Below are 26188 nucleotides of genomic sequence, written 5' to 3' on the forward strand. Positions count from 1 at the left end.
TTCAATGTCAACCATACCAGGGATAATTCACACAGTGTCGAATAACAACTTTCGTGCATATTGTACTGTAATTCGAGCGACGCGCACAAACACGAATACATCGCTCCCTATAGCTTCACGGTCGTCTTCGAGCCGTTTAAAGCGTTTGTAAGCGGCGTTTGTTTGCAAAGCCTAACCTCTTGATTGAGAAAAACCCGTCTACGCATTCCCTGCGAAATGTCAGCGTAGTTGAGATAGGCTTACGACGTGAGATGTAAAATATGCAGGAGTGCGTGTAAGAGAATCTTTATCTTTGCTTGACTTTGGAAAAGAATATGTTCATCCTTGGACTGGCAATCGTGCAAACTGTTCGCAAGTCTGAAACAGTTGCTTGCCTTTGTCTGTTTTGATGTCAAGATTGGTCTTGGTTTTCAAGAGGCTTTATGCAAAGTCATGTACACTGGGGGGGATTTTCAGTTCAAGGGTGTTGGATCATGTTTACGAGTGTCTTTTGTTTTTAGGTCGTTGAAGGGGTTATTCGCGACTGATCCGATCCTCGTTTGGAAAAACCCTGTAAAGGACATTAGCATTCGATACAAATTACAATGCAGTGTTGTTTTCTTAAAGTGTGTGTGTGTGTGTGTGTGTGTGTGTGTGTGTGTGTGTGTGTGTGTGTGCGTGCGTGTGTGTGTGTGCGCGCGTGCGTGCGTGCGTGCGTGCGTGTGTGCGTGTGTGCGTGCGTGCGTGCAAGCTCTGCTTTAAACGATTTATTGCCGTGTTATCAGTTTCAACAGTTAACCGTGAACAGTTAAAACCACCAAAATATTATACTCCACTCCATATAAAAATAACCTAAACATAGCAGTACATGCCAATCACTGAAGCACGGGAAAGTACGACCGGCGCTCTGATGTCAACCGACAATGAATTCAGCACAACATCTGTCCACCGATGGTAATTAATGTAAACGCTTCTTTGTACGTGTATTTTATTAAGACATTGTCTGTTTAATTGTTTGTTGATTTTTGTTTGCTTGGAAATGTTGGTTCGTTTCCTGAGTTGCTCCATCGTTTATCTGTGACCGTGTCACAGTTTCGTCCATGGATGATAGTGAACAAAAAATTATGGTTAAATAGATTATGTTTTTATTTTCGACCCAGCACGGTTCAGTTGACAAGCAGAAATAACGCCAAAACCCTGCGAAAAACAAATACCATTCAAACAAAATTAGAAATAAACATTCCTCTTGCTCACCTCCACAACACCAGAAGGGGAGTGGACGACGAAAGGGTACTTCCAGTCGTCAGTGGTGCTGTGTGACGTCGATCTGCTGTCACTGCTCGCTGTGACGTCATTCTTCAACGTGACATTGATGACGGTGTTGTTGTCCCTGCGTAAGACCTTACAACAGACGGAGACACATGTCACAAGAAAAGCAATATCAAATCTTCAACACACGCGAGTACAACTTTCACGCAGTCCAATGATCATGATGGCTCAGAATCAGAACCTGGCCACATTTCCTTCCTTTGAGTCAGTTTGACCACCCCCTCCTTCTCTGTCTCTCTCTGTCTGTTGTACGTTTGGACACATTACAAAAATATGAAATATGTCAGAGGGTTGCACACAAAAAACCATCGGCCTCTCTCACTCTATCTCTATTCATTACACCCCCCACACACACACACACACACACACACACACACACACACACACACACACACACACACACAAAGTGACACGCACAGAAGCAACTTTACAGGTCTCTTTTGCCGCTACAAAAGCCTCCATCCGAACAACCTCTCAAACTGAAATGCAAAACACGCCCGCACTACCCAATCTCGAAGTCGAAACACACCACCCATTCACCCAACCCCTACTAGTTCTACAGTAGCCCCCCCCCCCCCCTTTTTTTTTTTTTTTTTTTTTTAGGTTTAAGACCTTGATTTTTCAGATATACATGTTTAGATATATAATATACTTTTCATAACCTCTATAAAATTACCTCCATTTTCATGACGTTCTCCGTAAAAACTTGATTTTCTCAGTTTTGGGAGGTCTTAATAGTAGCCCCCCCCCTCCCCCCCTCCCCCCCCCCCCCCCCATTTTAAAGACCTTGATTTTTAAGATGTACCGTTGATAACCTCTATAAGTTTACCTCCATTGTCAAGACCCCCTTCTTTTTAACACCTGATTTTCTGTAGGTCTTAACGGGCTCTGGGGGAGGGGGGGGGGGGGGGGGTAGTTCCACTGTACCTGCAAGGTGTTAGGTCTGGCAGGGTCAGCATAAGTGACGACCACAGCGTGTTCCTCCACCTCCACCTCGTCCAGCATGTAGTCCTGCAGGAGTTGCCGCACCTTCTGCTCCAGCTTGCGCTCCACCAGGCTGCCCGACACCGGTTCGTCGTACTGCTTGAAGTCTCTGTGGTAGAGATACGTATATATATATTCCCGTTCAACGAAAGTCTCATTCCAGACCTGTTTACCCCTATGGTGTACTATGTGTAGTTTTGGGTGTAAAAAAAAGGCAAATGTGTAGTCTCTCTCTCTCTCTTTCTTTCTCTCTCTCTCTCTCTCTCTCTCTCTCTCTCTCTTCTCTCTCTCTCCTCTCTCTATCTCTCTCTCTCTCTCTCCTCTCTCTCTCCCCCTCTCTCTCTCTCTCTCTCTCTCTCCTCTCTCTCTCTCTCTCTCTCTCTCTCTCTCTCTCTTTCTCTCTCTCACTCTCTCTCTCTCTTCTCTTCCATTCTCTCTCTGTCTGTCTTTGTCTCGGTTGTGTTTCCAGGAGCGGGGTTGTGTTAAGTCAAGTGGACAGACATGGACAGAAAGGGAAGATGGCAAAGAGCACGCTTTTCATCAGTGACACTACAGTGACGGCTGATGGGAGGACTTTGCGGTTATTAATCAGGAGTAAACACCCCAGGTGCAGGTCTTCGTTGTGACACGCTTATTCAAGTACGATTGTATCCTTTTGATAGGGGCATGTGTGTGTGTGTGTGTGGGGAGGGGGGGTGTAGAAGAAGCGGAGGCTGCTGACCAAACATCTTGCAGACATACTGTTATACTATCTCACCCCCCCCCCCCACCCCACCCCCCGTCCCTTATTTTGTTTAAGAACGACCGCCTGCAGACATCAACTTCACCCCCTGAACAGCTCCAAAAGCTCAATAAGTTTGGTTTAAAATAATGAAAGTTTCAATTTTAAACCAAACTTATTGAGCTTTTGGAGATGTTCAGTCCATAATTACTGTAAAGTGACCTCCCTTCTCTCCTAATTTTCTCACATTTCTTGAGAGTCGGGCGCAATACAACTGATACAAGCACAATTAGATAATATATGTGTGGGTCAGGCACGTCTCAGTGAAGCTTTTAACACACTCACCAAGACAACACAAAAATTAATTTCTAGTCCTACTGCGCTGCTTACTCGTCCACAATGCTTCAATGGATGTGACAATTAAACACGACGATGTGCAAGGTGTAAGACCAGGACCCTACTGAGCCAGCCTAGAGATGGATGTGACAATTAAACACGACGATGTGCAAGGTGTAAGACCAGGACCCTACTGAGCCAGCCTAGAGATGGATGTGACAATTAAACACGACGATGTGCAAGGTGTAAGACCAGGACCCTACTGAGCCAGCCTAGAGATGGATGTGACAATTAAACACGACGATGTGCAAGGTGTAAGACCAGGACCCTACTGAGCCAGCCTAGAGATGGATGTGACAATTAAACACGACGATGTGCAAGGTGTAAGACCAGGACCCTACTGAGCCAGCCTAGAGATGGATGTGACAATTAAACACGTCGATGTGCAAGGTGTAAGACCAGGACCCTATACTGAGCCAGCCTAGAGATGGAGATTAAAGCAAGAAAATCCCACATTCTTCCATCTCTTGACAGCAAGACGAATAGGATTGTAATGGCCCCCCTACACAGTCGATGATGGCCCGCAGGCTTGTCTGACCACCACTGACAGCACATACCTCCGTTGTCCCCCCTGTCTAAAGCCATCCCAGCCAAGTTATGGCCGCCAGCAAAATCCCATCACAAACGGTGACGGCCGATAAGGCCCGGATAAAGGTAGGCGAATTACTTACTTACTTACTTACTTACTTACTTACTTACTTAAGTAATTCGCCTGCCAGGTATAGAAGAGTAAATGTGCTAATAATCAAACTTTCTTTCTTTATTTGGTGTTTAACGTCGTTTTCAACCACGAAGGTTATATCGCGACGGGGAAAGGGGGGAGATGGGATAGAGCCACTTGTCAATTGTTTCTTGTTCACAAAAGCACTCATCAAAAATTTGCTCCAGGGGCTTGCAACGTAGTACAATATATTACCTTACTGGGAGAATGCAAGTTTCCAGTACAAAGGACTTAACATTTCTTACATACTGCTTGACTAAAATCTTTACAAAAATTTACTATATATATTCTATACAAGAAACACTTAACAAGGGTAAAAGGAGAAACAGAATCCGTTAGTCGCCTCTTCCGACATGCTGGGGAGCATCGGGTAAATTCTTCCCCCTAACCCGCGGGGGGACCAGGGAGGGGTAAATCCTTCCCCCTAACCCGCGGGGGGACCAGGGAGGGGTAAATTCTTCCCCCTAACCCGCGAGGGACAATAATCAAACAACAACATTAAAAAAAAAATATATATTATTGGGGGGATGGGGGAGGGGGTCGGGGGGTCGATGCAGCTCTCTGTCTCTGTCCCCTTTATCTCATACATGTATGATCTGTTTGGAGGACCATTCACAGGTTTTGTATAACTATAAGTGTCCATGCATCTCTCTCTCTCTCTCTCTCTCTCTCTCTCTCTCTCTCTCTCTCTCTCTCTCTCTCTCTCTCTCTCTCTCTCTCTCTCTCTCTCTCTTTCAAACACTCTCCTTCGCACCCAGTCCGGTTAGAGGACCACTCACATGTTGTATACATGTCCCTTAATCTTCTACAGCAACGCGAAGGAACTTAGAAAAACACCACTACTAAATAGACCTTTCTTCTTCTTCAGCGTTCGACGATGGCTGTGTCTAGATTCTTTGGCCCGTGATGTTGACGAAGTGGGCTGTCGGTAAAATAGACCTTGAAATTATATATTTCCTTCTTCAAATGCGAGTACTTTTGATGCTCCGAATTCTTTTAGCATGCTACTAATCTTGTCTTTAATAAGCACACCAAATCGAGACCTGTAGGACATAAAGTTCCATCCATCATCATCTTGATTCTTAACATCATTAATGATTATAATCACATATTGTACCAATCGATTATTGAATAAAACAATATTTAACCCACTAAAGCAAGAAAATCCCATAATCTTGAATGTCTTGACAGTACAATTTTAGTGTCCCCCGAACAACTTCGATGATAGTCTGCATGACTCTCTTACCGCTACTGACATCACATACCTCCGTTGCTCCCAGCCAATTTGTAATTTCTATGGCCGCCGGTGTAACACGAGAAAATTACTCCCACGAGATTTTTACTCCGGAGTAAACATTTCGTACGAAAAAGTTACTCCCTTTACGAAAAAAGCACTCCCCCATTGCACGAGAAAATTACTCCCCAAGACAGGTGAGTTCCGAGTAAACATTTCGTACAAAAATGTTACTCCCCTGACGAATAAATAACGAATAAATCACTTCACCCCAATACGAGCAATTTAACTTCCCATGCCAGGTGTACGAAATTTTTACTCCCTTGTCCCCTGTTAGTCTTGGTGGTGGAAGGGGTGGAAGGAGGGTAGCGCGACATTCGTGTGCGCAAGATCACTTATTGGCATTATCCCTTCGCCCGCATCCCATTTTTGCGTACAAGATTTTTACTGGAAGTAAAAAAAATGGGGAGTAAAACTGTCGTGGAGGGAGTAATTTTTTCGTGCCTTGTGGAGTTCTTTTCTCGTACGAAAAGTGTACTCGGAGTAAGAATTTCGTACGAAATATTTACTCCGGAGTATTTTTTTCGTGGAGTAAAAAATTCGTTACACCGGCAAGATCCCATCTCAATCTGTCTGTGTAAACCCAGCTGACGAAGGGGAATGCTTGCAGCTTTAAACGGCTACAACGGGCAGTAATAAAGCGTTACTAATTGAATTGCAGCTTTTTCAATCTTGAGACTCTCTGAGTCACTGAGGTTTTGTAGGGAGATATGTTTGATGCACGTCTATGCCACTGTCTGTCTCTCTTTATCTCGTCGTATTTCCTCTCTCCCCTTTTCGTTGTCGTTATCGTCTTGGAGGACTATTCACAGGTTGTTGACACACATAGCTTTTTATCTGTAACCAAAAATTAAGTCTTAGAAGCAGCCACGGGTTTACAGTCTGCTCATATGACCTTATCATAATGATAATAGCATTATTTTCCTTCTTCAGTTGCGAGGAGTCGCAACGCATCGAGTTAACCTCTAGCAATTCTGGTCCCACTGGCAAGCATCCCCCCCCCCTTCCCCCAACACTACTACCCAAAAGATTGACATCAGATAGACAGACGTAGATAGATGGACAAGAAGAATCCTAGTGCTCTGTAATAATATTGCAGCTCATTCTTACGGTTAACTTAGGCCAAAAAAAAAATTGTCTGTTTCTGGTCACCCGACCGACCCTAAATTTCGGCGCCGACCCTAAACTTTTTTTTTTTGGTGGTAAAGGACAGGGTGAGAAAATGAACAACAAAAACGTGTGAAAACGAAAGTCCGCTGACGATTTGTAAATGTGTTGAGTGTCTTGTCTCTATGTATAGTGAATCCAGTCTCTTTGCGCGATTTTTAAAGTTAGTTTTATTGGTCTACATTTGGGGTAAAAAAAAAATTAAAAAAATTCCCTACCTACCGACCCTATTTTTTTAGCCATGTTACCAGAAACAGACAATTTTTTTTTGGCCTTACACATGTATTAATAGAACTTGACCAATAGCACACCACCTCCATTGCACTTACATCCCACAACCGTTCATTTTAAGAGAAGGACGCTAATTGGCGCCAATATTCCGCAATGTTACACGCGTTAATGGACGACCATTAAACGTGCGCAAATGGACTGCCCACAAAGTATCGAGGCAGACAGAGAACCTCAGGTAGGAAGGACGCTACAGCCACGCCCAATCCGCCTTCCTCTCTGTTGTCCACCCCCATTGTCACCTGCAAATCGCCCAGGGCACTGTGTCACTTCTCTCCCCCATAACCCCAACCCCCTCCCCCCCCCCTCTTAACCTTTGCCGGATGCCGCTTTTGACTACACACTCCCGACGATGCGGGTTTGTCTGAACCCATACATTTGAAAGAGGGTTTTTACCGTTTATTCCTCTAACGACGATGCGGGTTTGTCTGAACCCATACATTTGAAAGAGGGTTTTTACCGTTTATTTCTCTAACGACGGGGTGGGTTCAGGGAAACCCACAGCGCTACTTCAGTGGGTGCATCGAGTTTCTCCCTTCACCGACCTCTTGCAGGGGAGGGAGAGGGGGAGGGAGAGGGGAGGGAGAGACTGAGAGAGACTAAGAAAGAGAGAGAGAGAGAGAGACTAAGAAAGAGAGAGAGAGAGAGACTAAGAAGGAGAGAGAGAGAGACTAAGAAAGAGAGAGAGACTAAGAAAGAGAGAGAGAGAGAGAGACTAAGAAAGAGAGAGAGACTAAGAAAGAGAGAGAGATAGACTAAGAAAGAGAGAGAGAGACTAAGAAAGAGAGAGAGACTAAGAAAGAGAGAGAGACTAAGAAAGAGAGAGAGAGAGAGACTAAGAAAGAGAGAGAGAGACTAAGAAAGATAGAGAGAGAGAGACAAATAAAGAGAGAGAGAGACTAAGAAAGAGAGAGAGACTAAGAAAGAGAGAGAGACTAAGAAAGAGAGAGAGAGAGACTAAGAAAGAGAGAGAGAGAGACTAAGAAAGAGAGAGAGAGAGACTAAGAAAGATAGAGAGAGAGAGACAAATAAAGATAGAGAGAGAGAGACTAAGAAAGAGAGAGAGAGACTAAGAAAGAGAGAAAGAGACTAAGAAAGAGAGAGACTAAGAAAGAGAGAGAGAGAGAGAGACTAAGAAAGAGAGAGAGAGAGACTAAGAAAGAGAGAGAGAGACAAAGAAAGAGAGAGAGAGACTAAGAAAGAGAGAGAGAGATACTAAGAAAGAGAGAGAGAGAGACTAAGAAAGAGAGAGAGGGAGACTAAGAAAGAGAGAGAGACTAAGAAAGAGAGAGAGAGACTAAGAAAGAGAGAGAGAGAGACTAAGAAAGAGAGAGAGACAGAGAGAGAGACTAAGAGAGAGAGACAGAGAGAGAGAGACAGAGAGAGAGACAGAGACAGACAGTCAGATAGACAGACAGTCAGATAGACGGATAGACAGATAGACGGATAGACAGACAGACAGACAGAGGAACTGACAACAGACATACAGACAGAGAGATACGGACAGACAGACAGAGAGACAGACAGTCTCTTGGAGACAAACAGGCTGACAGACACTGTTCCGCCGCTTTGGTATGGGTGTAGCAGAACCCACGCCGTCGGCAGAGGGATAGTTACAATCACTACTACTCTTTAAAAGTATGGGTTTGTGTGAACCCGCGCCATCGGTAGTGTGTATGTAAATTATCATAATCAATTAATTTTAATGTTTTGTCATGTACACACTAAAAATTTGCAGACAGAGAGCAAATTAGGTGTGTGAGAGATACTTAAAATTTCAAAACGATACCTTTAATGGTTCCAGAGTTACAATGATTTTAGTGTGTCTCTGGGTACAGGTGAACCCAGGAAGCACGGCAAAGGTTAACTCAGTGTCCGAGTCATACTCGCGCGCATCCTCAGGTCAAAATGAGTTCGGCTCATTCTCTCCCTGACAGGATGCCTTGAGTTTCCTTGTCTGCCAAGGAACCCGATTTTTTTTGGGACATATTTAGAGCTTTTTGTAATGTGTTATGGATGTAAGCAGATTCGCGATCGTCGATAATGATTTTTCATGGTGTTTTGTAATTTTTAAATTACAGAGGAATTTTTATTTTAGACAGTTTCAAGCGAGCTATTTTTCGCGGATGTATTTACTGTGCAAACAACTCTAAATATGGCATAAGTGTCACGTGATAATCAACCGTTTGGTTTCGTCGCTCGCTGGAGCAGACGATTTTTTTGACAGTGATGCAACCATATATTACGGTCTCCTTCCGGCAGCAGTCCCAAAATTTCGACTTGTTTTGACCTTAGAACGATGTCTTTATTATAACTGTGAAGAACAGAACGGAGATCACTGTCGAAGTCGGCCAATCTGCAATCATTTTCGTCTCGCGAACACTGCTCGTGAACATCCTGAACTCAGGTCAAAATGAGTTCGGCTCATTCTCAACTGGCAATAGCCGTGGAGCGATGCTTATCAGAATGTGCTCGTGAACAACACATGGGAGATCACTATGCAATCTGGTTTTGATAGATTCGCGTAGGACTGTCGCGTCCGGTCAGAGAGACAACTGGCGATAGCCGTGGAGCGAGGATTATCAGAATGACTCGCGCGATGCAATTATCGCGATTACGACACTTTTTAACTAGTAAGTCTACAAGGATGAATCGCGGCTCCCAACAAAACCAAGTACAAACCAGCACTTTACATAAATAAAACAAAACAAACACGCAGACAAACACTGTAACAGTTCAGTCACTCTGTCGAATAGAACACATCAATACCCCTCCTTCCCCCCATGTGCAGCATAAACTTCTGCAAGTATAGAAGGATGGCTGCCTAAAAACAACAATAAATCAAATTATGAAATGAATGATTGCGTTACAGGCTGTTTTAAGACTTAAAACTTTGAGACAAAGTACGTCTTACAATGGACGAAATCTTAAAAAATTTAAATTTACAGACTTTAAGTTTAAAGATTTAAGAAGACTTGGGAAACAAGGTCTTAGCACAGAGCGTCTACAAATATAAATTATAATAAGGCTGCACTGTTCTTTCACATTTCCACTGGCAGAAACCCTTACTGACCAACTGCATCTTTGTGATGGCAACTAAACTTGGCCAAAAAATTATTGCAACAAATTTCAAACCCAAATTAAAGCATTAATCCCCGTGTCATTTCATTAAAACTGTATATATATGCCAGTTAAGACCGTTCACTTAACTTCCAGGATCACCTTTTGGATTAAATATTTCTTTTACAGGGATCACGTGACCGCCGCTCAAGTAAGGGTACCCTCAAAATCGACCAGACAAAACGGAAGAGCCGAATGAAAAATTGACAAGAAATCACAATAGGCAAAACTTTGCAACTTTGACATACGAGAAGAAAGTCAAACCAATGATCTACCCTGAACAGATTGTTTTGTTTTGCTACCTTGGGTATTTCGCGTGCTATGCTATTCCTAGTCCTACTGATGCAGGTGTCGATGGCAAGAGCGGTCAAAAACGGAACGTTTTACGTCAATTTGTATGGGTATCATGTCAAAAAGCGCTACATTTTAGCAAAGACATGGTGGATTGCTTTGAAAATTTCGGAATTTTGACGAGATACACATTTTGAGGGTACCCTTACTTGAGCGGCGGTCACGTGATCCCTGTAAAAGAAATATTTAATCCAAAAGGTGATCCTGAAGGTTAAGTGAACGGTCTTAACTGGCATATACAGTTTTAATTAAATGACACAGGAATTAATGCTTTAATTTGGGTTTGAAATTTGTTGCAATAATTTGTTGGCCAACTTTAGTTCAGAAGGCTCAGAAGGTATGAACTGCCTTCAACCTTTCGTCAGTTTAGCCCGCGACAGTTGTCACAGTTTAGCACTCCCCTGCGCTCGTAAAATGGTAACGGCCATAGTGCAACTGATAAGACCATGCTTTCTCGGATCATCTGACAGATGTTCTGTTCCACACGAGTTTGTGTCAAGGTACCTAACCGGGGCTGGTAGATATTGAAGTATCGTACACTATAACCAGAGCTCTACTGTTTACTACTGCTACTTTTACTGGTACTGTTACAGTACTATTACATGCACTACTATACTACTACTACTTCGAGTGACCTGTCCCGACTTCGCATCAACACTTTGACACAAGCTCCTGTGTTCTGTAAACCCTGTGTAAATGTACCTCTATTTTAAGACAACCCCCATTTAATGTTAAGGCCAACAAAAAAAATTGTCTGTTTCTGGTCACCCGACCGAACCTAAATTTCGGCGACGACCCTAAACTTTTTTTTCCAATCTCAAAATTTTTTTTATATTTTTTTTGGTGGTAAAGGACAGGGTGAGAAAATGAACAACAAAAACGTGTGAAAACGAAAGTCCGCTGACGATTTGTAAATGTGTTGAGTGTCTTGTCTCTATGTATAGTGAATCCAGTCTCTTTGCGCGATTTTTAAAGTTAGTTTTATTGGTCTACATTTGGGGTAAAAAAAAAAAAAAATTAAAAAAAAAAAAAATCCCTACCTACCGACCCTATTTTTTTTAGCCATGTTACCAGAAACAGACAATTTTTTTTTGGCCTAAGCAAACGACAAGAGGAACAAGTAAGTGAGCGTCCATCAGTTGTGCGGAACAAGTCTCCTGTCACGAGCATTGAAATGAAAAGGCGACTTTCATCATTAACATTTCATGTTCTTAGTTTCTCAGATTGTATAAAGGTCTTAAGATGGGAGGATGGGAGGGGGGGGGGGGTGCGCACGGTTACAGAAGGTAAATTGCCTAGTCAGTCTACGGAAAATGGCACCATAACCAAGGATTTATTGCTAAAGAATTTCTGTTTTCAGATTCATGTTCTGCTATGTTTGTAGTATGTCTGGTCAAAAATCGAGAAAAATATAATTATTTTTAAAAAAGTTATCAAGTGTGTTTGTCAGTGTGTATTTTGTCACAAAGCGATTCTACGTTTTTTACATTGTCTGAACTGTTTTGACACCACGAACATCAAATATAACATGCAAGTCACAGTTTATGATTACAATATAAAAAAAGTCTAAGATATTAAAAATCAAAAGGTCAAGGTCATTGGGTCATAAGGTCAAATTTGTTGTTTATGCGTGAAGTGAAGGCTGTGTAATCATTTTCAGCAGCATAACAAATATTTTTTTTATACACGCACTAAACACACACACACACACACACACACACACACACACACACACACACACACACACACACACACACACACACACAGGGGAAATTCCAAAGTAATTGGTACACAAGGTCATATTTATTGTTTTCAACTAAAAGTAGAATACTGTACTCATTTTAAACCAAACATCATCTTTGTGAAGGTTTTGTTCTACAAAAACATAAGTATTCCTGTACAGGAGAATGTAAGCGCACTCAAGCAACATGTAAAAAGGCCACAAAGTTTGCAGTGTAAACTAAGAAAAGTAAGATGAATGATGTCAGGAAGTCGCTGGATAGTCTACCGCGTGACAAGGGAGCAGGGTATACAAAAGCAAACCATTCAAACACAAGCAATGAAACAACAAACGTAAACAAGGCAATTGATTAGATAAAGCATCACATAATCAAATAATCGACAACATTTTATATTCAAAGCACATAACTCCAACATCATTACACAAACATTGCACAACATTCATAAACATTATTGACCAATAATGTATTCACAGCGTTAGTCATGCATTGGTCGACTGCAGACTGCAGAATTGAGCATCAAAGCAGTCATAAAACACTCAATGAATGCATTCACTGAATACAAATATCTGTGAACACATTCCGTAATCAGAAAAAAATCAGGAAACAACAGGAATGATAATAATTATGTCCCTTGAAAAACATCTCACAACATCAGTCACTGTCATAGAAATAAAGAAAGGCTCCAATACACATTTGTACATTTGAAAAACATCTCACACCGGTCACTGTCATAGAAATAAAGAAAGTCTCCAATACATATTTGTACATTCTCCAAAGAGCAATGCTAGTTGTTCTCTTAATCATCTGTCTGTAGAAAGGCCTGCCCAACATCGATCCGTCCTGCGTACATGGTGACCGGCTTGGAAGCTCTGGTAGACATCCTTGTGAGTTTCTTTCAGCTGCAGCATGTCCTGGAGATACAGGTGGAGGGATTTGGTGTAGAGGTTGTGCCCTGCTGCTGCCATGAAAGGCATCATTTCATGGACAGTGGACAGATGCAGGTCCCAGTTTCCTGTGCGTTCAGCTTTGAGGAACTTGCGCAGAATGTCAACCATGTCCATGTACTGAATCCACAGTGCAGCTGTGGGGTGGCACTTGAGGGTTTGCTTTTGGCGTTCTAGTTTTAGCTGAATCGATGCGATTGTCTCATCAACGCAAACTTCTCCTAGCGGGATAGCTCCACTCATCAACAAGTCCCACATGTTGGCTGCACGGGCAAGGTCCCCATCAGGCTCCTCACATGAGACAGGAGCATCTTCATTTGCTGATGGCGCGATATCATCCACTGTCCCAGCAATTTGCACATCTTCTGGTACATCTGTGCTATCAATTTCCTCAATGGAGACGTCACTTAGTGTCACATCCAGGTCTGGGAGTGGCAGAGAGATTTTGAACGTTTGTGAGGTCAGGAGTGCGTTCAGAGCCGAGTCAACCAGAAAGTGGCCTCTAACTGCTCGGGACACTGCCTTGCCTTGAAGCATGTAGTTGACAGCTGTTGGTGCATATGTCAGTTCTAGCACCTCCTGCAGACCGCTGCCCTCCATCAAACGTCCAATGCAGCCCAAAAAGCTCATTTCCATGTGAAAACCTTCAAGCCTTAGAACAATGGAGGCCAAGTCAGCATCATCAGGTTTGTTGGCGACGATCTCATGGGCTTTCCAAAATAGGGGCTGGTCGAAAGTGAGCACTGGAGTCGAGCCATGTCTCTTTGCTTCCTTCGCCGTGAACAGCAGTGTAGAGTGAATGAAAGTCAGATCACCAGGGTTCATGTCGATCATTGGCAAGAAGAAAACGCTCGACTTACCAGGGTGACGGTCGTTGTGGACAGCCTGCATCGTTCCAGACCATGAAGGTCTTGCAGGCTTCAGCGGCCACACCACCTTCCACAAGACATCAAGGTGTATAGATGGGTCAACAGCTCGCAGGTTTTCTAGTTCCCTGTATGTAGTGTTCCCAAAGTGAACTGCCTTTGACTGGAAATACACGATGTCAATTGTTCCCTTTTCTTTTGAATCTTTGGAGGTGACATCCAACCTAGGAATAGGCGTTGTTCGTCGTGTTCCAGGAGTTGTGGTAGCAATCATTCCCATACCATGGAAAGAATTGTATCCATCCAAGGTACAGGAATTGTGATCCACATTGTCAGCCACGTATTGTAGAATCACATTCTTGGCACATCCTGGAATATCTGTACTTTGGGACACAGCTGCATTTGTCTCAAATCTCTGCACCTCTGTGTAGGAAGACGAGAAGCCCATCGCATTCAACACATCGATCAGATATCGGGAGCCAAAATGGTGGTGCATTTGGACTCCAAGTCCAATTTGAAGTGGGGCGATGACAACCCTAGGTCGAGCTGCCTGGACAATTGCTTGTCCCACAGATGCAATTTTATTGTCAGCATCTTTTTCGCTGAAAATCAAACGCAGGAAAAGCTGAAGGGACTGGGGAACAAAGTCCAGGTTGTACGCCCCTGAAGAAATATCCTCTGATGTTGGATATTCCTTGTTTGTCGTTGCAGAAGCAGCTTTTATTTCATTCTTTATCAGTGCTGCAGCAGCTTTCACCAGCTTCAGTTTTTCACTTTCGTCGTCATTAGTCTTCGGAGAATTGTAGAAATCATGAAGAATGGATTTAGCTGTTGTGCGGAATGTTACAACATTAGACTTGCCCAGAATGTTCGCTATGATGATTTTTTCATCAAATCTCTCCAAGAGCTTTTCCTTCATCCATTTGGTGGTCTTCTTCTTCTTCTTCTTCGTTCGTGGGCTGAAACTCCCACGTACACTCGTGTTTTTTGCACGAGTGGAATTTTACGTGTATGACCGTTTTTTACCCCGCCAGTCCATTTGGTGGTGTAACCAACCCCTCCACTGAACTCTTGCATTTTCTGCACAAGCTCTCCGATGGTGATCTGTTCGTCATCGTGGTTAATGAGATATTCTGCTGTTTTCTCAAAAACTTCAAGTTTTTCAGTGTCCGGTGGTCTACCCACACTTCGGCTTGGAGCGTTTGTCAGTGCGTATGCACCTGGCTTGTCATTATAACGTTTGGGAATTGACAGACCAAGCGCTCTGAAGTTACAGTTACAAGTTATATGGTACACAGCATCTGCTGCATGCAGGTCTCTTGCAAATTCAAGCTTTCCCTTGACGATATCTGCCCACTCATCATTTCTTTCGTCACATTTTTTCAAAATTTCAGTTTGTAAAGATAATGTTCTGACTCTGTATGCCTCATCAGGTCCACGTGTTTTGGAAAGATTTACCCGAGTCCCACAGAAAAAGCAGCAACTTGCAAAGTCAAATCTGTGTTGCTTAGATCGTGTGCTTCGCTCTCCAAGCTCAGTCTTATCGGTATCTCTGTTTTGCTGTCTTAAGTCTTTCTCGATATTATTGTCGTTGGTGTAATCCCTTCGACACTCGATATGCACCCTTTGACCAACTGTAGGCTGAACGGTTCTGTTCTGTCTTCTCTGGCTCGAATCCTTGATTCCTGTATCAACAAACAAATAACATTGCTCACTACAAACTCTTTTTTATAGACATTTCAACAGAAGCACGCAATTTGTTAACCGGCTATGACCCCACACACTTGCTTTGATAAGTCTCACTGGATGACACCCAGTAATACAACAAACTACAAATACAGCACAACATGTAAAAGAACACCAAAGGGAAAAAACAACAAAAGAACAAAAACAAACAAAATAAAAAAGGACATAAAACAAACAAACAAACAAACAAACAAACGTTATAGTATACAGAACACTAAGAAACTCAAATTTATCATAAGAATTGAAACAAATCAAGAGAGAGAACATACTTGCACATCCTTTCTTTCCCAGGGTATTAAACTCGACGTCACATGGTTCGTTGCATATTGGACAGGTTTTTAATGGATCATCCATTGTGGTAGCCTTTGAAGTGCTGCAAGTAAAATAGTTTTCATGAACACAAATTTGTAATGTTCAACATTGATAACAGCACCACCATTAAATACCACAATAATATATAGTGCGTCCTGCATGTTACTTATGTAATCAGTTGATTCTAGAGGAAAACAACTAAAACACATGAAAATAGGAATTTTGACTGGAATGTTCAGCCATACAAATCCTTGCTAAAAGAGAGTTTTTCAGGCGGCAGTACAGACAGTAAAACCTTCAGTTAAAGTATTTTATGGAATAGTCAAACCAAAACTAACCTTCATTGTTTTAAAGTTGTAGATGACCACAAATAAACGTCCATGCAGCTCTGGTGTATCACAAAGACTGAAGTGAAAAACTGCTTCAAATAATCAAACTGTGAAGATTCCAGCAAGATATGGTATCAAAGACAGGCTGTGCTGTCAGACCAGAGTTATGGTGAGAGCATCCGGCGAGCCCGCGGTCACGGCGATCAGATTACTGATAGCCAGCCTCCCTTACCCTCTATCCAGGAACCCCCTCATCCCCCCCTCTTCCTGCTGCAGAATGGCAGGCGAGTGATGCCATGATCTCTCTGTATCGAACTTTTAATCGATCATATCTCGGCCGTGCGATCTTCAAATGGAGTCGAATTGTGTATGCATGTTAAGTGTTCCATGCTGAGCGCAGCCATTATAAAATAAATTCTTTAGGATTTAATCCTTAGTCTCCGGCAGTATGACTGAACAAAAAGGACCTTTCCTCAACGTGTCTGCAGCTACATTCTTTCACGCGCGCGGCACTCAGGCCTGGCCACTAAGAATGCAGGGAAGCTAGCTTTGATGTGGAGAATCTCGGACACCTGAATGCCAAGCCTCCTTTACGATTGTTGTAAAAGTTTCTTTCAGATTTTTCTTTTCAAAAGAAGGTCACGGTTTCATAGATTTGGGCTGGTCTAAGTTTCTCTTTCTTATTTTACAGCAGCCGCGGTTAAATGAAAGTTTCTCCCATTCTGCGAAACCAAGCATGCAAGCCTTAACCCAGACATGCTAGTTAGCTAAAAAAAAAATAATAATAATAATAATAATAACAATAATAAAATAAAATAAAATAAAAACTTGTCTAACAACATTCTGAAATTGTAACTTTTCGTTTTGTAATAGTAACATCTTTGTCTGGCCTTCTCTTCAAGCTGTTAAAACAGTTTTAAAACAATAACATTAAAGTAAACATCATGTATTGCACATTAACAAAAAGGGATCATTTTCTTATTTCATTAGGACTTTGAGTTTGAGTGGATCCGAAAAAAACCGGAAATGATGTATTCATGAAGTAAATTGAGTAATAAATGTGTAACTGTAAGATTCCCCCAGGGTTGACAGTGACACAGCAGCTGGTATCAAAGATAGTAGCCGTTAAGGACACGGGTCAACTTTATGTGCAGACCCAGAGATGGAAGCCATGTCCCACCCCCGTGTCACCACAATGGCACGTAAAAGATCTTGGTCATTCTGCCATAAGTGCAGATGGCTGATACCACCTAAACACGCATACACTTGTCTTGTGTATCTCGTCAAAAGCCGTGAGGGCGTAAAACTCGAATCATATAACCCATGGATATCTTGTCCTTAAGAGGCGAAATATTTAGCCGGTAGGATATATACATTCTCTCTTTCCAGAATGTCCTGGAGCTTCAATAAAAATTTGTTTTATTAAAAATGTTCTTTTCTTCACAAGAATACGAATTGAACACTCTATTGCATGACACACAGCAGCAGCAATACATTTTTGGCTTTGTTTATTGTTACTTGTCTACAAAAAGATCGTTCTGCATCAAATGATCAATCAATGCATAGACCAAAAACAACAATTTGAACAAATTCGACAAAATAACTTTGCAATGCAAGCTTCCCATACTCCAAATGAACAGCATTTTTCCCCTTTTGCCTCAGAGCAATTATTTTTAGATTGTATTTGTTGATTATAGGTTTCTATTCATTAATCTTCTTCAGATTTGACTGCATATCTATCATCTATAAGTTGACGTAAAATTTAGACATTTATAGAATAACACTAGTGACTACTACCAGTACTACAGGTTCAAAATAGTATGACAAAGAAAAAAGAAAAAGGTTCTGTTTGTTGTTAAAGTAAGTGAAATCTGTAGTTTGTTGGGTTATTTGTTGTGTGTGTGTGTGTGTGTGTGTGTGTGTGTGTGTGTGTGTGTGTGTGTGTGTGTGTGTGTGTTTATGTAATGTGTACATTTTACAGACCTGTGCATACTGCAGGCAAGACAGAGTTCAAACTGAGAATTCACACAGCAAGTTAAAAATGGGCTATCCAAAAATGTGCTCAAGTTAAAGTAAGCCCTAACATTTGTCACTATACAGTGACAAATAGAATGTACAATTACTACAAATACAATAGCACATTGACACTGACAAATGACACTGACAGACACCTGAAAGGGGATTTGTATTATTGTCAGGCAGGTAGGAAATGTACAGAACAGGTGCAAAGCCAGGTCACACTGACTCTCTCACCTCAGTCAGAGACTCAGACAGGTGTTCAGTTTGATTCCATTTTCGACTTGCAAGGAAAGTTACTCATTAAAAAAATTAGGGTTGGTATCAATTGGTAGATCAGTTACTGGTTTTCATGTACTTGAAGATTTATTTTCAAATACATTTGAAAACCAGTAACTCACTAACTGATATATATATATACCAATACCAACCCTATTTTTTTTGTCATTTCCAAAATCTTATTCCTTGTCGGTTCCTGATACATTTGAAAACCAGTAACTGATCTTCCAATACAACTGAACCCAATTTTTGGTGTCATTTCCAAAATCTTCGAATACATTTGAAAACCAGTAACTGATCTGCTAATACCAACCCTATTGTTTGTGTAATAGTCTTTGTTTGTGTGGCTTTGTCATCAGAAACAATTTTTATAAATTTATTCTGTGTTTTGTTTTATCGGGGGTCTGATTTAATAGTAATAATTATAACCGGTATAACTAAATCAGTGAAAGTAAATGCCTGGACCGATCTGTTTTGACATTATGTTGATTATTATGTTAAATTGTAATAATTGTACAGTAGATCATGTGTGTTTCATACAAAATTTCTACAGGAGAAGAAAGCTAGCCTTACCAAATTCATAGTAATTTAGTATGCTCATCATATGAAAAATCATTCATACTCATAAAAGTCAAGGCAGCAATTTGAGTAAACAAACTCCACATTCCAGTGCACTTGTGCCAATTCTCAGTAATCGTCAACTGAAAAGTAAGCGGAGAGAGGGAGAGGGAGAGAGAGAGAGAGAGAGAGAGAGAGAGAGAGAGAGAGAGAGAGACTCAGAGATCAAGATAATTGAATTGAATTGAACTTTATTTAACAAGGATTAAGATTTAAGGCTATGCCTTTTCTTACAATCTGTCCTTGTCTGAGAGAAAGAGAGAGAGACACACACACACACACACACACACACACACACACACACACACACACACACACACAGACAAAGAGAACTTTTGATCCGTTCGTTTCTAGAAACGCCAAGGTCCAAAGCGGTCACACACTCTGTCGCGTCGTTCTCTTTGTGTGCGCACGAAATGACCCCGGCGGCTACTTTGGTCGACAGGTGTGACAGGTGTGTTGTTAGTATTTGAGTTGTTTGACACAGACCCCCAAGCTGTATAATGACTTACTGCATAAACTGTCGGATTTCCTCTCCTCGGACCCGGTACATAATATCATTGTGAATCTCCACGAGGGGCGTCTTTTTCTCTTCATCTTCCTGGCCTTCCCTGCATTTCGCCACAATGTCTTCCACAGAACTTTGACTCTCACGTACGTAAAATCCAAGGCAGAATCCCAACAGGAAAAGCACACATACTCCGATGATCAACAACGAAAACGTCCACACACTTAATCCCCGGCGTGGTCTGGTGATAGAAGTTCGAGATTCAGCGCGTACCAGTCTATCCTGTCCCGTATCTTCCACCGAAACGGGACTGTAGGCATTTCGTACCCTCGCAGCTGCCGCCATGTTTTCAAAACTACCTTGGAAGTTTTGCAAGGGAGGGAACACCACCACGGTCGGTCGGTGGTGGACTGAAACGGATTGTCGTTCCTTAAAAGTGGAGGGAAAGTAGAGTTGGTCGAGTTTTTCACCCTGTGTCTGATGTGTCTGAAAACACCTCCGCGCGGAGGGGTTTAGCAGCAAGCGCAGTGAAGATGAAAGGGTGGCCGAGTGGTAAGTGCACTTGCCTCGGAAGCGAGAGGTTGCGAGTTCGACCCTGGGTCGGGGCGTAAGCAATTTTCTTCCCCCTTTCCTAACCCAGGTGGTGGGTTCAAGTGCTAGTCTTTTGGATGAGACGAAAAACCGAGGTCCCTTCGTGTACACTACATTGGGGTGTGCACGTTAAAGATCCCACGATTGACAAAAGGGTCTTTCCTGGCAAAATTGTATAGGCATAGATAAAAAAAATTTAAAAAAAGTCCACCAAATACCCGTGTGACTTGGAATAATAGGCCGTGAAAAGTAAATATTCGCCGTAATGGCTTGAGATTTACTGGCCGATGTGAATGCGTGATATCAGTATTGTGTAAAAAATTCCATCTCACACGGCAGAAATCAATATGTAAAGCGCTTAGAGAACGTCAAGCGCTATATAAATCTCCCATATGAATAAATAAATAAAGATAAAGAGAAATTTTTCACGCCTCGCGCGGCAGCAAGCAGGACTGATGTCTCCAGACTGTTTTTGGTGTTTTCGCCTTTATTAATATTTGACATATTTCGGCAGGTAATAGGGAGGTAGGTGAGGGTTGTGTGCGTGTGTGAGTGTGTGTGTGTGTTTGTGTCGGTGTTTCAGCGCCCCCCCCCCCCCCCTGCCCCAGCCCTTTCAGTGTTTTTAAGCGGCCATTGCATATTATTGTTCAATCATTACTGCTTCGGGAAGACCCCCAGTGGTAAAATAAGAAATTTAAAATTGCGAGTTCCCCCCAAAGTAGGGCAGAAAAAAACAGATTGAGCAATTTGTAATCTCAGATAGCCCCGTTTCAGTGCATGGCTTCTTTGGACCAATTTTTTTTGGGGGGGCATGATGTAGGGAAAGTAGAGTTGGTAGAGTTTTCCCCCTTTCAATCTCGGTCGCTCAAAACACTCAACCTCCCCCTCCCCCCCCCCCCCCACCTCGACAGCACACACACACACACACACACACAGATACGCACTGACACACCGTGGGACAGACAGACAGACACACACACACACACACACACACAGATGCGCACTGACACACCATGGGACAGACAGACACACACGTACCTAAAGTGTGGATGGTTACCTAAGAGGCGGCACTGGGTGTAGTGCCTTTCTAGTGCACTTGCACTACAACAGCACTGGGTGCAGTACTCGCTTCGGCATCGAAGAATTTTGCACTAAAAAATGCACAAAATTTGACCTATTTCGTCACCTATAGAGGACGGAAAGAATGTCATTTTGAACATTGTTATGACATTCTTTCCGTCAAAAAAGTCAATTTAACGGTGTTAATTGAATCGACCATCCACACAATTAGGTTGCCATCCAGAGTTTAGGTTGCCATCCACGTGTGGATGGTTGCCTTATGGTGATTTAGGCAACCAAACCTGTGGAAACGGGGGTACACACACAGACACACACACTCGGACACACACACAGACACACTGCACACACACACACACACCGCAGCGGCATTCTTATGTTTAATGGTGACCTGTTTTCATTGGCCAAGCAACAGAAAGAGAGAAGAAAACAAGTCGCGTGAGGCGAAATTACTACATTTAGTCAAGCTGTCGAACTCACAGAATTAAACTGAACGCACTGCATTTTTTCACAATGACCGTAGTCCGCCGCTTGTGCAAAACGGAGTGAAACTGACGAGCCTGTTCAGCGCGGTAGTGGTTTCGCTGTGCTTTTCTGTACCTCTCTTCGTTTTAACTTTCTGAGCGTGTTTTTAATCCAAACATATCATATCTATATGTTTTTGGAATCAGGAACCGACAAGGAATAAGATGAAATTGTTTTTAAATCGATTTCGGAAATTTAATTTTGATCATAATTTTTATATTTTTAATGTTCAGAGCTTGTCTTCAATCCAAATAATTATAACATGTATATATAGCTAATCTGATGGACACGTGGGGGAATTCGGGGGCTGTGATTGGATGGTCTCTTCCGATCATCAAAGCATAATGCTACGGAACTCGGCCATTTTACTCAATATCCAAAAGCATAATTAGGCCTATTGAAAAAAATGGCCGACTTTCTTATCTCGTAACTCCACACTAAATACCCACTTCCCCTCTGAAGTATTGATGTACAGCCCATGGCACTAACATTCATGTAGTCGTTTATAACTGAGGATGAACAATTCGCTTCATGACGAGACAAGTATAAAAGCCATTCACCCAAACTGAAATTGACTTCGCTGCCGTCTGCTCGCATTGTTGCGCCTGCGCAAAACTAATGCGCATAAGAAACGGCGTCTGCTATCAAAACCTGAGATCAACGCATCGACGCAAAAACTGTCCTTTTGTAAGTTTGGAACAACAAATCAAGGTCAGAACAGCTATATAATCGCTATTGTGTTTTTAGCGTAGCAATAGGGTCCGATATTTAGACTCGAACAAGTATAATGCGACTCGTCGTCGACTCGTCGGCATTATACTTGTGTGGTGAGATACGTGCGCGATATAAATCCTCGTAAATAAAAATAAATAAAATAAATATACTTGTCTCGTCTAAATATCGGACTCTATTGCTACGCTGAAAACACAATAGCTGTTAATGTTTTTTGAATCAGGAAATGATGTAGAATAAGATGAACGTAAATTTGGATCGTTTTATATAAAAAAAAATAATTATTACAATTTTCAGATTTTTAATGACCAAAGTCATTAATTAATTTTTAAGCCACCAAGCTGAAATGCAATACCGAAGTCCGGCCTTCGTCAAATATTGCTTTACACAAATTTCTATCAATTTGATTGAAAAATGAGGGTGTGACATTGCCGCCTCAACTTTTACAAAAAGCCAGATATGACGTCATCAAAAGTATTTATCGAAAAAATGAAAAAATGTCCGGGGATATCATTCCCTGGAACTCTCATGTCAAATGTCATAAAGATCGGTCCAGTAGTTTGGTCTGAATCGCGTTTGTTACATGTACATGCTTGCAGAATAGTAGCCGATTTATACATGGACGCTGCAGCTGGCTAATTTATTCCGGCAATACGTCTGTGCATTGCAAGCTGGATTCCAGAAGCTTGAGAAGCTTCTCTTCGTTCAATCTCCGGCGTTTTTCGGCCATCATGTTGAGCGTGTAGAGGAAAGGGTTGAGCGCCGAGTTGAGCGGCAGCACCAAGACGGCCATGGCCACGTTGACCTCGCCGGGGATGGGGACTCCAACCAGCGCTAGGAGCCCGCAGAGGCCGATGGGAAACCAGCACAGGAAGTCCGTCACGGCAACCGTGATCAGTCTGCGGGCCACAGTCAGGTCACGTGACTTGAAGCTCGTCTCCGAGGTGGTCATGGCATTTTGCTGCACCGACCGGTAGATGGCAGCCTGGCCCGCAGCCACGAGGACGAAGAGGATGAAGTTGAGGACGATGACGACGCCGACCGAGTAGCTCCGTCCTTGAAACTCCTGCCGGGTGACGGGAAGCGGAATGCAGATGCCAGTCTGGCTGTAGAACTGCCAGTGTGACGTGGCGGGAAGGAGCGGCACCGTGGCCAGCACCAGGCCGATGACCCAGGTCGCCAGGCACGCTGCGGACGCCGAGTTCTTGCCGAAACGAAACTGGCTGAAGGGGAAGCGGATGACGAGGAAGCGGTCCAGCGTGATGAGCAGGATGAGGAGGGCCGACACCTCGCTGGACAGCAGGGACAGACAGCCGGCCACTCTACAGCCAGCGCTCTTTGTCCAGGTGGCTTCGTAGAACAGGTAGCTACCGCGAGACAAGCCGTCAGCTGTTCCCACTATGGCCATGTTCACGCCCATCAGCAGGTCGGCGAGGCTGAGGTGAGTGACGAACACGTTAAAACCGCTCTTGGAGACCGTCCTGAGCACACAGGTTCGCATGATGAAGGAAAGCGAGTTCCCGGCCAGGGACATCAAGCTGATGAGCCACAGGCACCCGCGGTACGCTTCTGATCGCAAAAGGTCTTCGCATGAAGAAATTTCGTTGTGTGGGGCGAAGCACTGTTGCACGTCAAAGGTCTCGGGCAGCAATCGCTTACAGCAGAGTCTGTAGTTTGGGCTGATGACTCTCTCAAGCGATGTCAAGCCTTGAAAGAGGTCAGGAGTAAAATAGGTGACGGGACTGCCAGTTAGGTCTACAGTGCGAAGAGCACGGATGAAGCTAAACCCGCCGTTGCCGATCGTGTGTATATTTGTGTGGGACAGGTTTAAGTGCTGCAGTGCCCGAAAGTTGGAGAAGGCATTGCTTTCGAACTTTTCAAGCGAGGTTTTGGAAAGATCGACTGTCTTGAGAATCGTGGATTGCGCCTTTGATGGAGTACTGTGCAGATCTGTTAGAGGGTTGTCAGCCAGTACCAGAGCTTTCAGGTTGGGCATGGACAGAAAAGCAGTCATGTTGACAGCGTCAATGCCGTTGTGACTCAAGTCCATGTACTGAAGGTTGGGAAGTTGGACAGCAGAAAGATGGGTCACTTCACATCGAGCCAAACTGAGATGTAGGAGGTAGACGTTAGCGCTTAAATCGGACAGCGTCATGCCTGAAGTATGCGCGTCCAGATAACGAAGACTGGTAAACGTCGTGGCAAAGAAAGAGCGCAAACAGATGAAGGCGTGGCCTTGACACCGACATCCCTCAGGACAGGCCAAGCCGCACAGCAGCTCGTCGTCATGCTGCGGACACTGGGGCCAGCCGTCACACATGTGGTCAGGGTGCACACACACGCTGGAAGCACGACAGCGGTAGTAACCCGGACACGTCATCTCCTCGCAGCCCTCTTCGTCCTCACGGCCCAGACAGTCGTAGAAACCGTTACAGCGTGTGTAAACAGGCAGACAGTAGTTCATCTCGCCAAGACAGCGGTAATGGGTGGTAGGGCAAGATTCGTTGGGCCCCATGCTGGTGAACATAAAACTTCCCCTACCATTCAGTGTTATGATGGCAGGGGCTTTAGGCTCTGGCTGCATGGTCGACAGGTATGTATGCTCGTCGCAGCCTGCTTCATCCGAGCCATCTATACAGTCTGATATTATGTCACAACGCAATCTATACTTCAAACACTGTCCGTTAGCGCATTGAAAGGCGCTACAAGGTGGATGTTTGCAGAATGACTCGTCGGAGTCGTCGTTACAGTCATGTCTGAAGTCACACACCAGACTGAAATGAATTGTCGTGAAGCCACCATCGCACGCAAACATGAGAATGGCCACGGAGCGTTCTGCGTTAATACCGCCTTCTTTCTGTGTTTCCTCCACTCCGCCTTCACCGTCAAATTGACAAAGCGACACGACCTCTGACTGCCCGCAGTGACTGTGTACGTCGCAGAGGAGAAAGGGATGCGTGAGATGACCATCGGGGCATTGGGCAAGAGTTGGATCGGCGTTGCGATTTGTTCTGGCTCTCTGAGATAACGCTATGCCGTTTGCTTGAGAGGAGTTTTGGGGCCCCATTGGGTATATCTCACACACTGAGTCGTACATTTTAGCCTCGTCACACTGGAACGTTTGAAATGTGTATGTATTATCAATGTAATAAGCCAAACAGATTTTTTCCCTTGAAAAAAGAAAAGGTTCGCGTAAAGTTCCGTGATACGTGTTGTAAAGCACCGACCCATCCACGCCTAGCCACATCTTCCTGTACAAGTTGGGTACAGACTTATTGGCATAGACCATTCCAGTATAGCCATGCCATTTTAGTCGAACGCCGAGCAGTTTTAAGAACCTGTCCAGATCAAGGGGTGTCTTCATTATGAATAAATCTCCCCCACGCTGAAGACAGTCGTTACGAACTCGATAATAATCATTTGGGATTTGTCTGTCAAATCGTCTGAATTCAATGTGGTCTACATACAACAAACATTTGTCGCCAGAGGCTATTTTACCTGCGCAAGCCTCGCTGCTCAAAGGGCAATGCTGTGTTTCATCCCGTCCGTCATG

The 26188-nt window shown here is 43.3% G+C and overlaps 2 protein-coding genes across 2 annotated transcripts in view; both read right to left on the reverse strand.

The window, feature by feature from the left end:
* The window catches only part of LOC138946245 (aminopeptidase NAALADL1-like), a 42785-nt gene extending 22081 nt beyond the window's left edge, over positions 1 to 20704 (reverse strand). Inside the window, exons 1-3 of the mRNA XM_070317782.1 lie at positions 19715 to 20704; positions 2236 to 2401; positions 1234 to 1380 (exon numbers count right to left, since the gene is read on the reverse strand). Of these exons, the coding sequence (XP_070173883.1) occupies positions 1234 to 1380; positions 2236 to 2401; positions 19715 to 20055 (654 nt within the window). The 5' untranslated portion in view covers positions 20056 to 20704. The remainder of the gene's footprint in view (positions 1 to 1233; positions 1381 to 2235; positions 2402 to 19714) is intronic.
* Positions 20705 to 23275: 2571 nt separating this feature from the next.
* On the reverse strand, positions 23276 to 25702 carry LOC138946159 (G-protein coupled receptor GRL101-like). Its single transcript, XM_070317670.1, has one exon. It carries the CDS (start codon positions 25700 to 25702, stop codon positions 23276 to 23278), a length of 2427 nt encoding a protein of 808 aa, XP_070173771.1.
* Between the last annotated feature and the right edge of the window lie 486 nt (positions 25703 to 26188).

Source organism: Littorina saxatilis, linkage group LG13 (genome assembly GCF_037325665.1).
Source record: "Littorina saxatilis isolate snail1 linkage group LG13, US_GU_Lsax_2.0, whole genome shotgun sequence".
Taxonomy (NCBI): Eukaryota; Metazoa; Mollusca; class Gastropoda; order Littorinimorpha; family Littorinidae; genus Littorina; species Littorina saxatilis.

Excerpts from the sequence above, each read along its gene's own strand:
- LOC138946159 (XM_070317670.1), bottom strand. The coding sequence starts at position 25,702 with ATGGGGCCCCAAAACTCCTCTCAAGCAAACGGCATAGCGTTATCTCAG.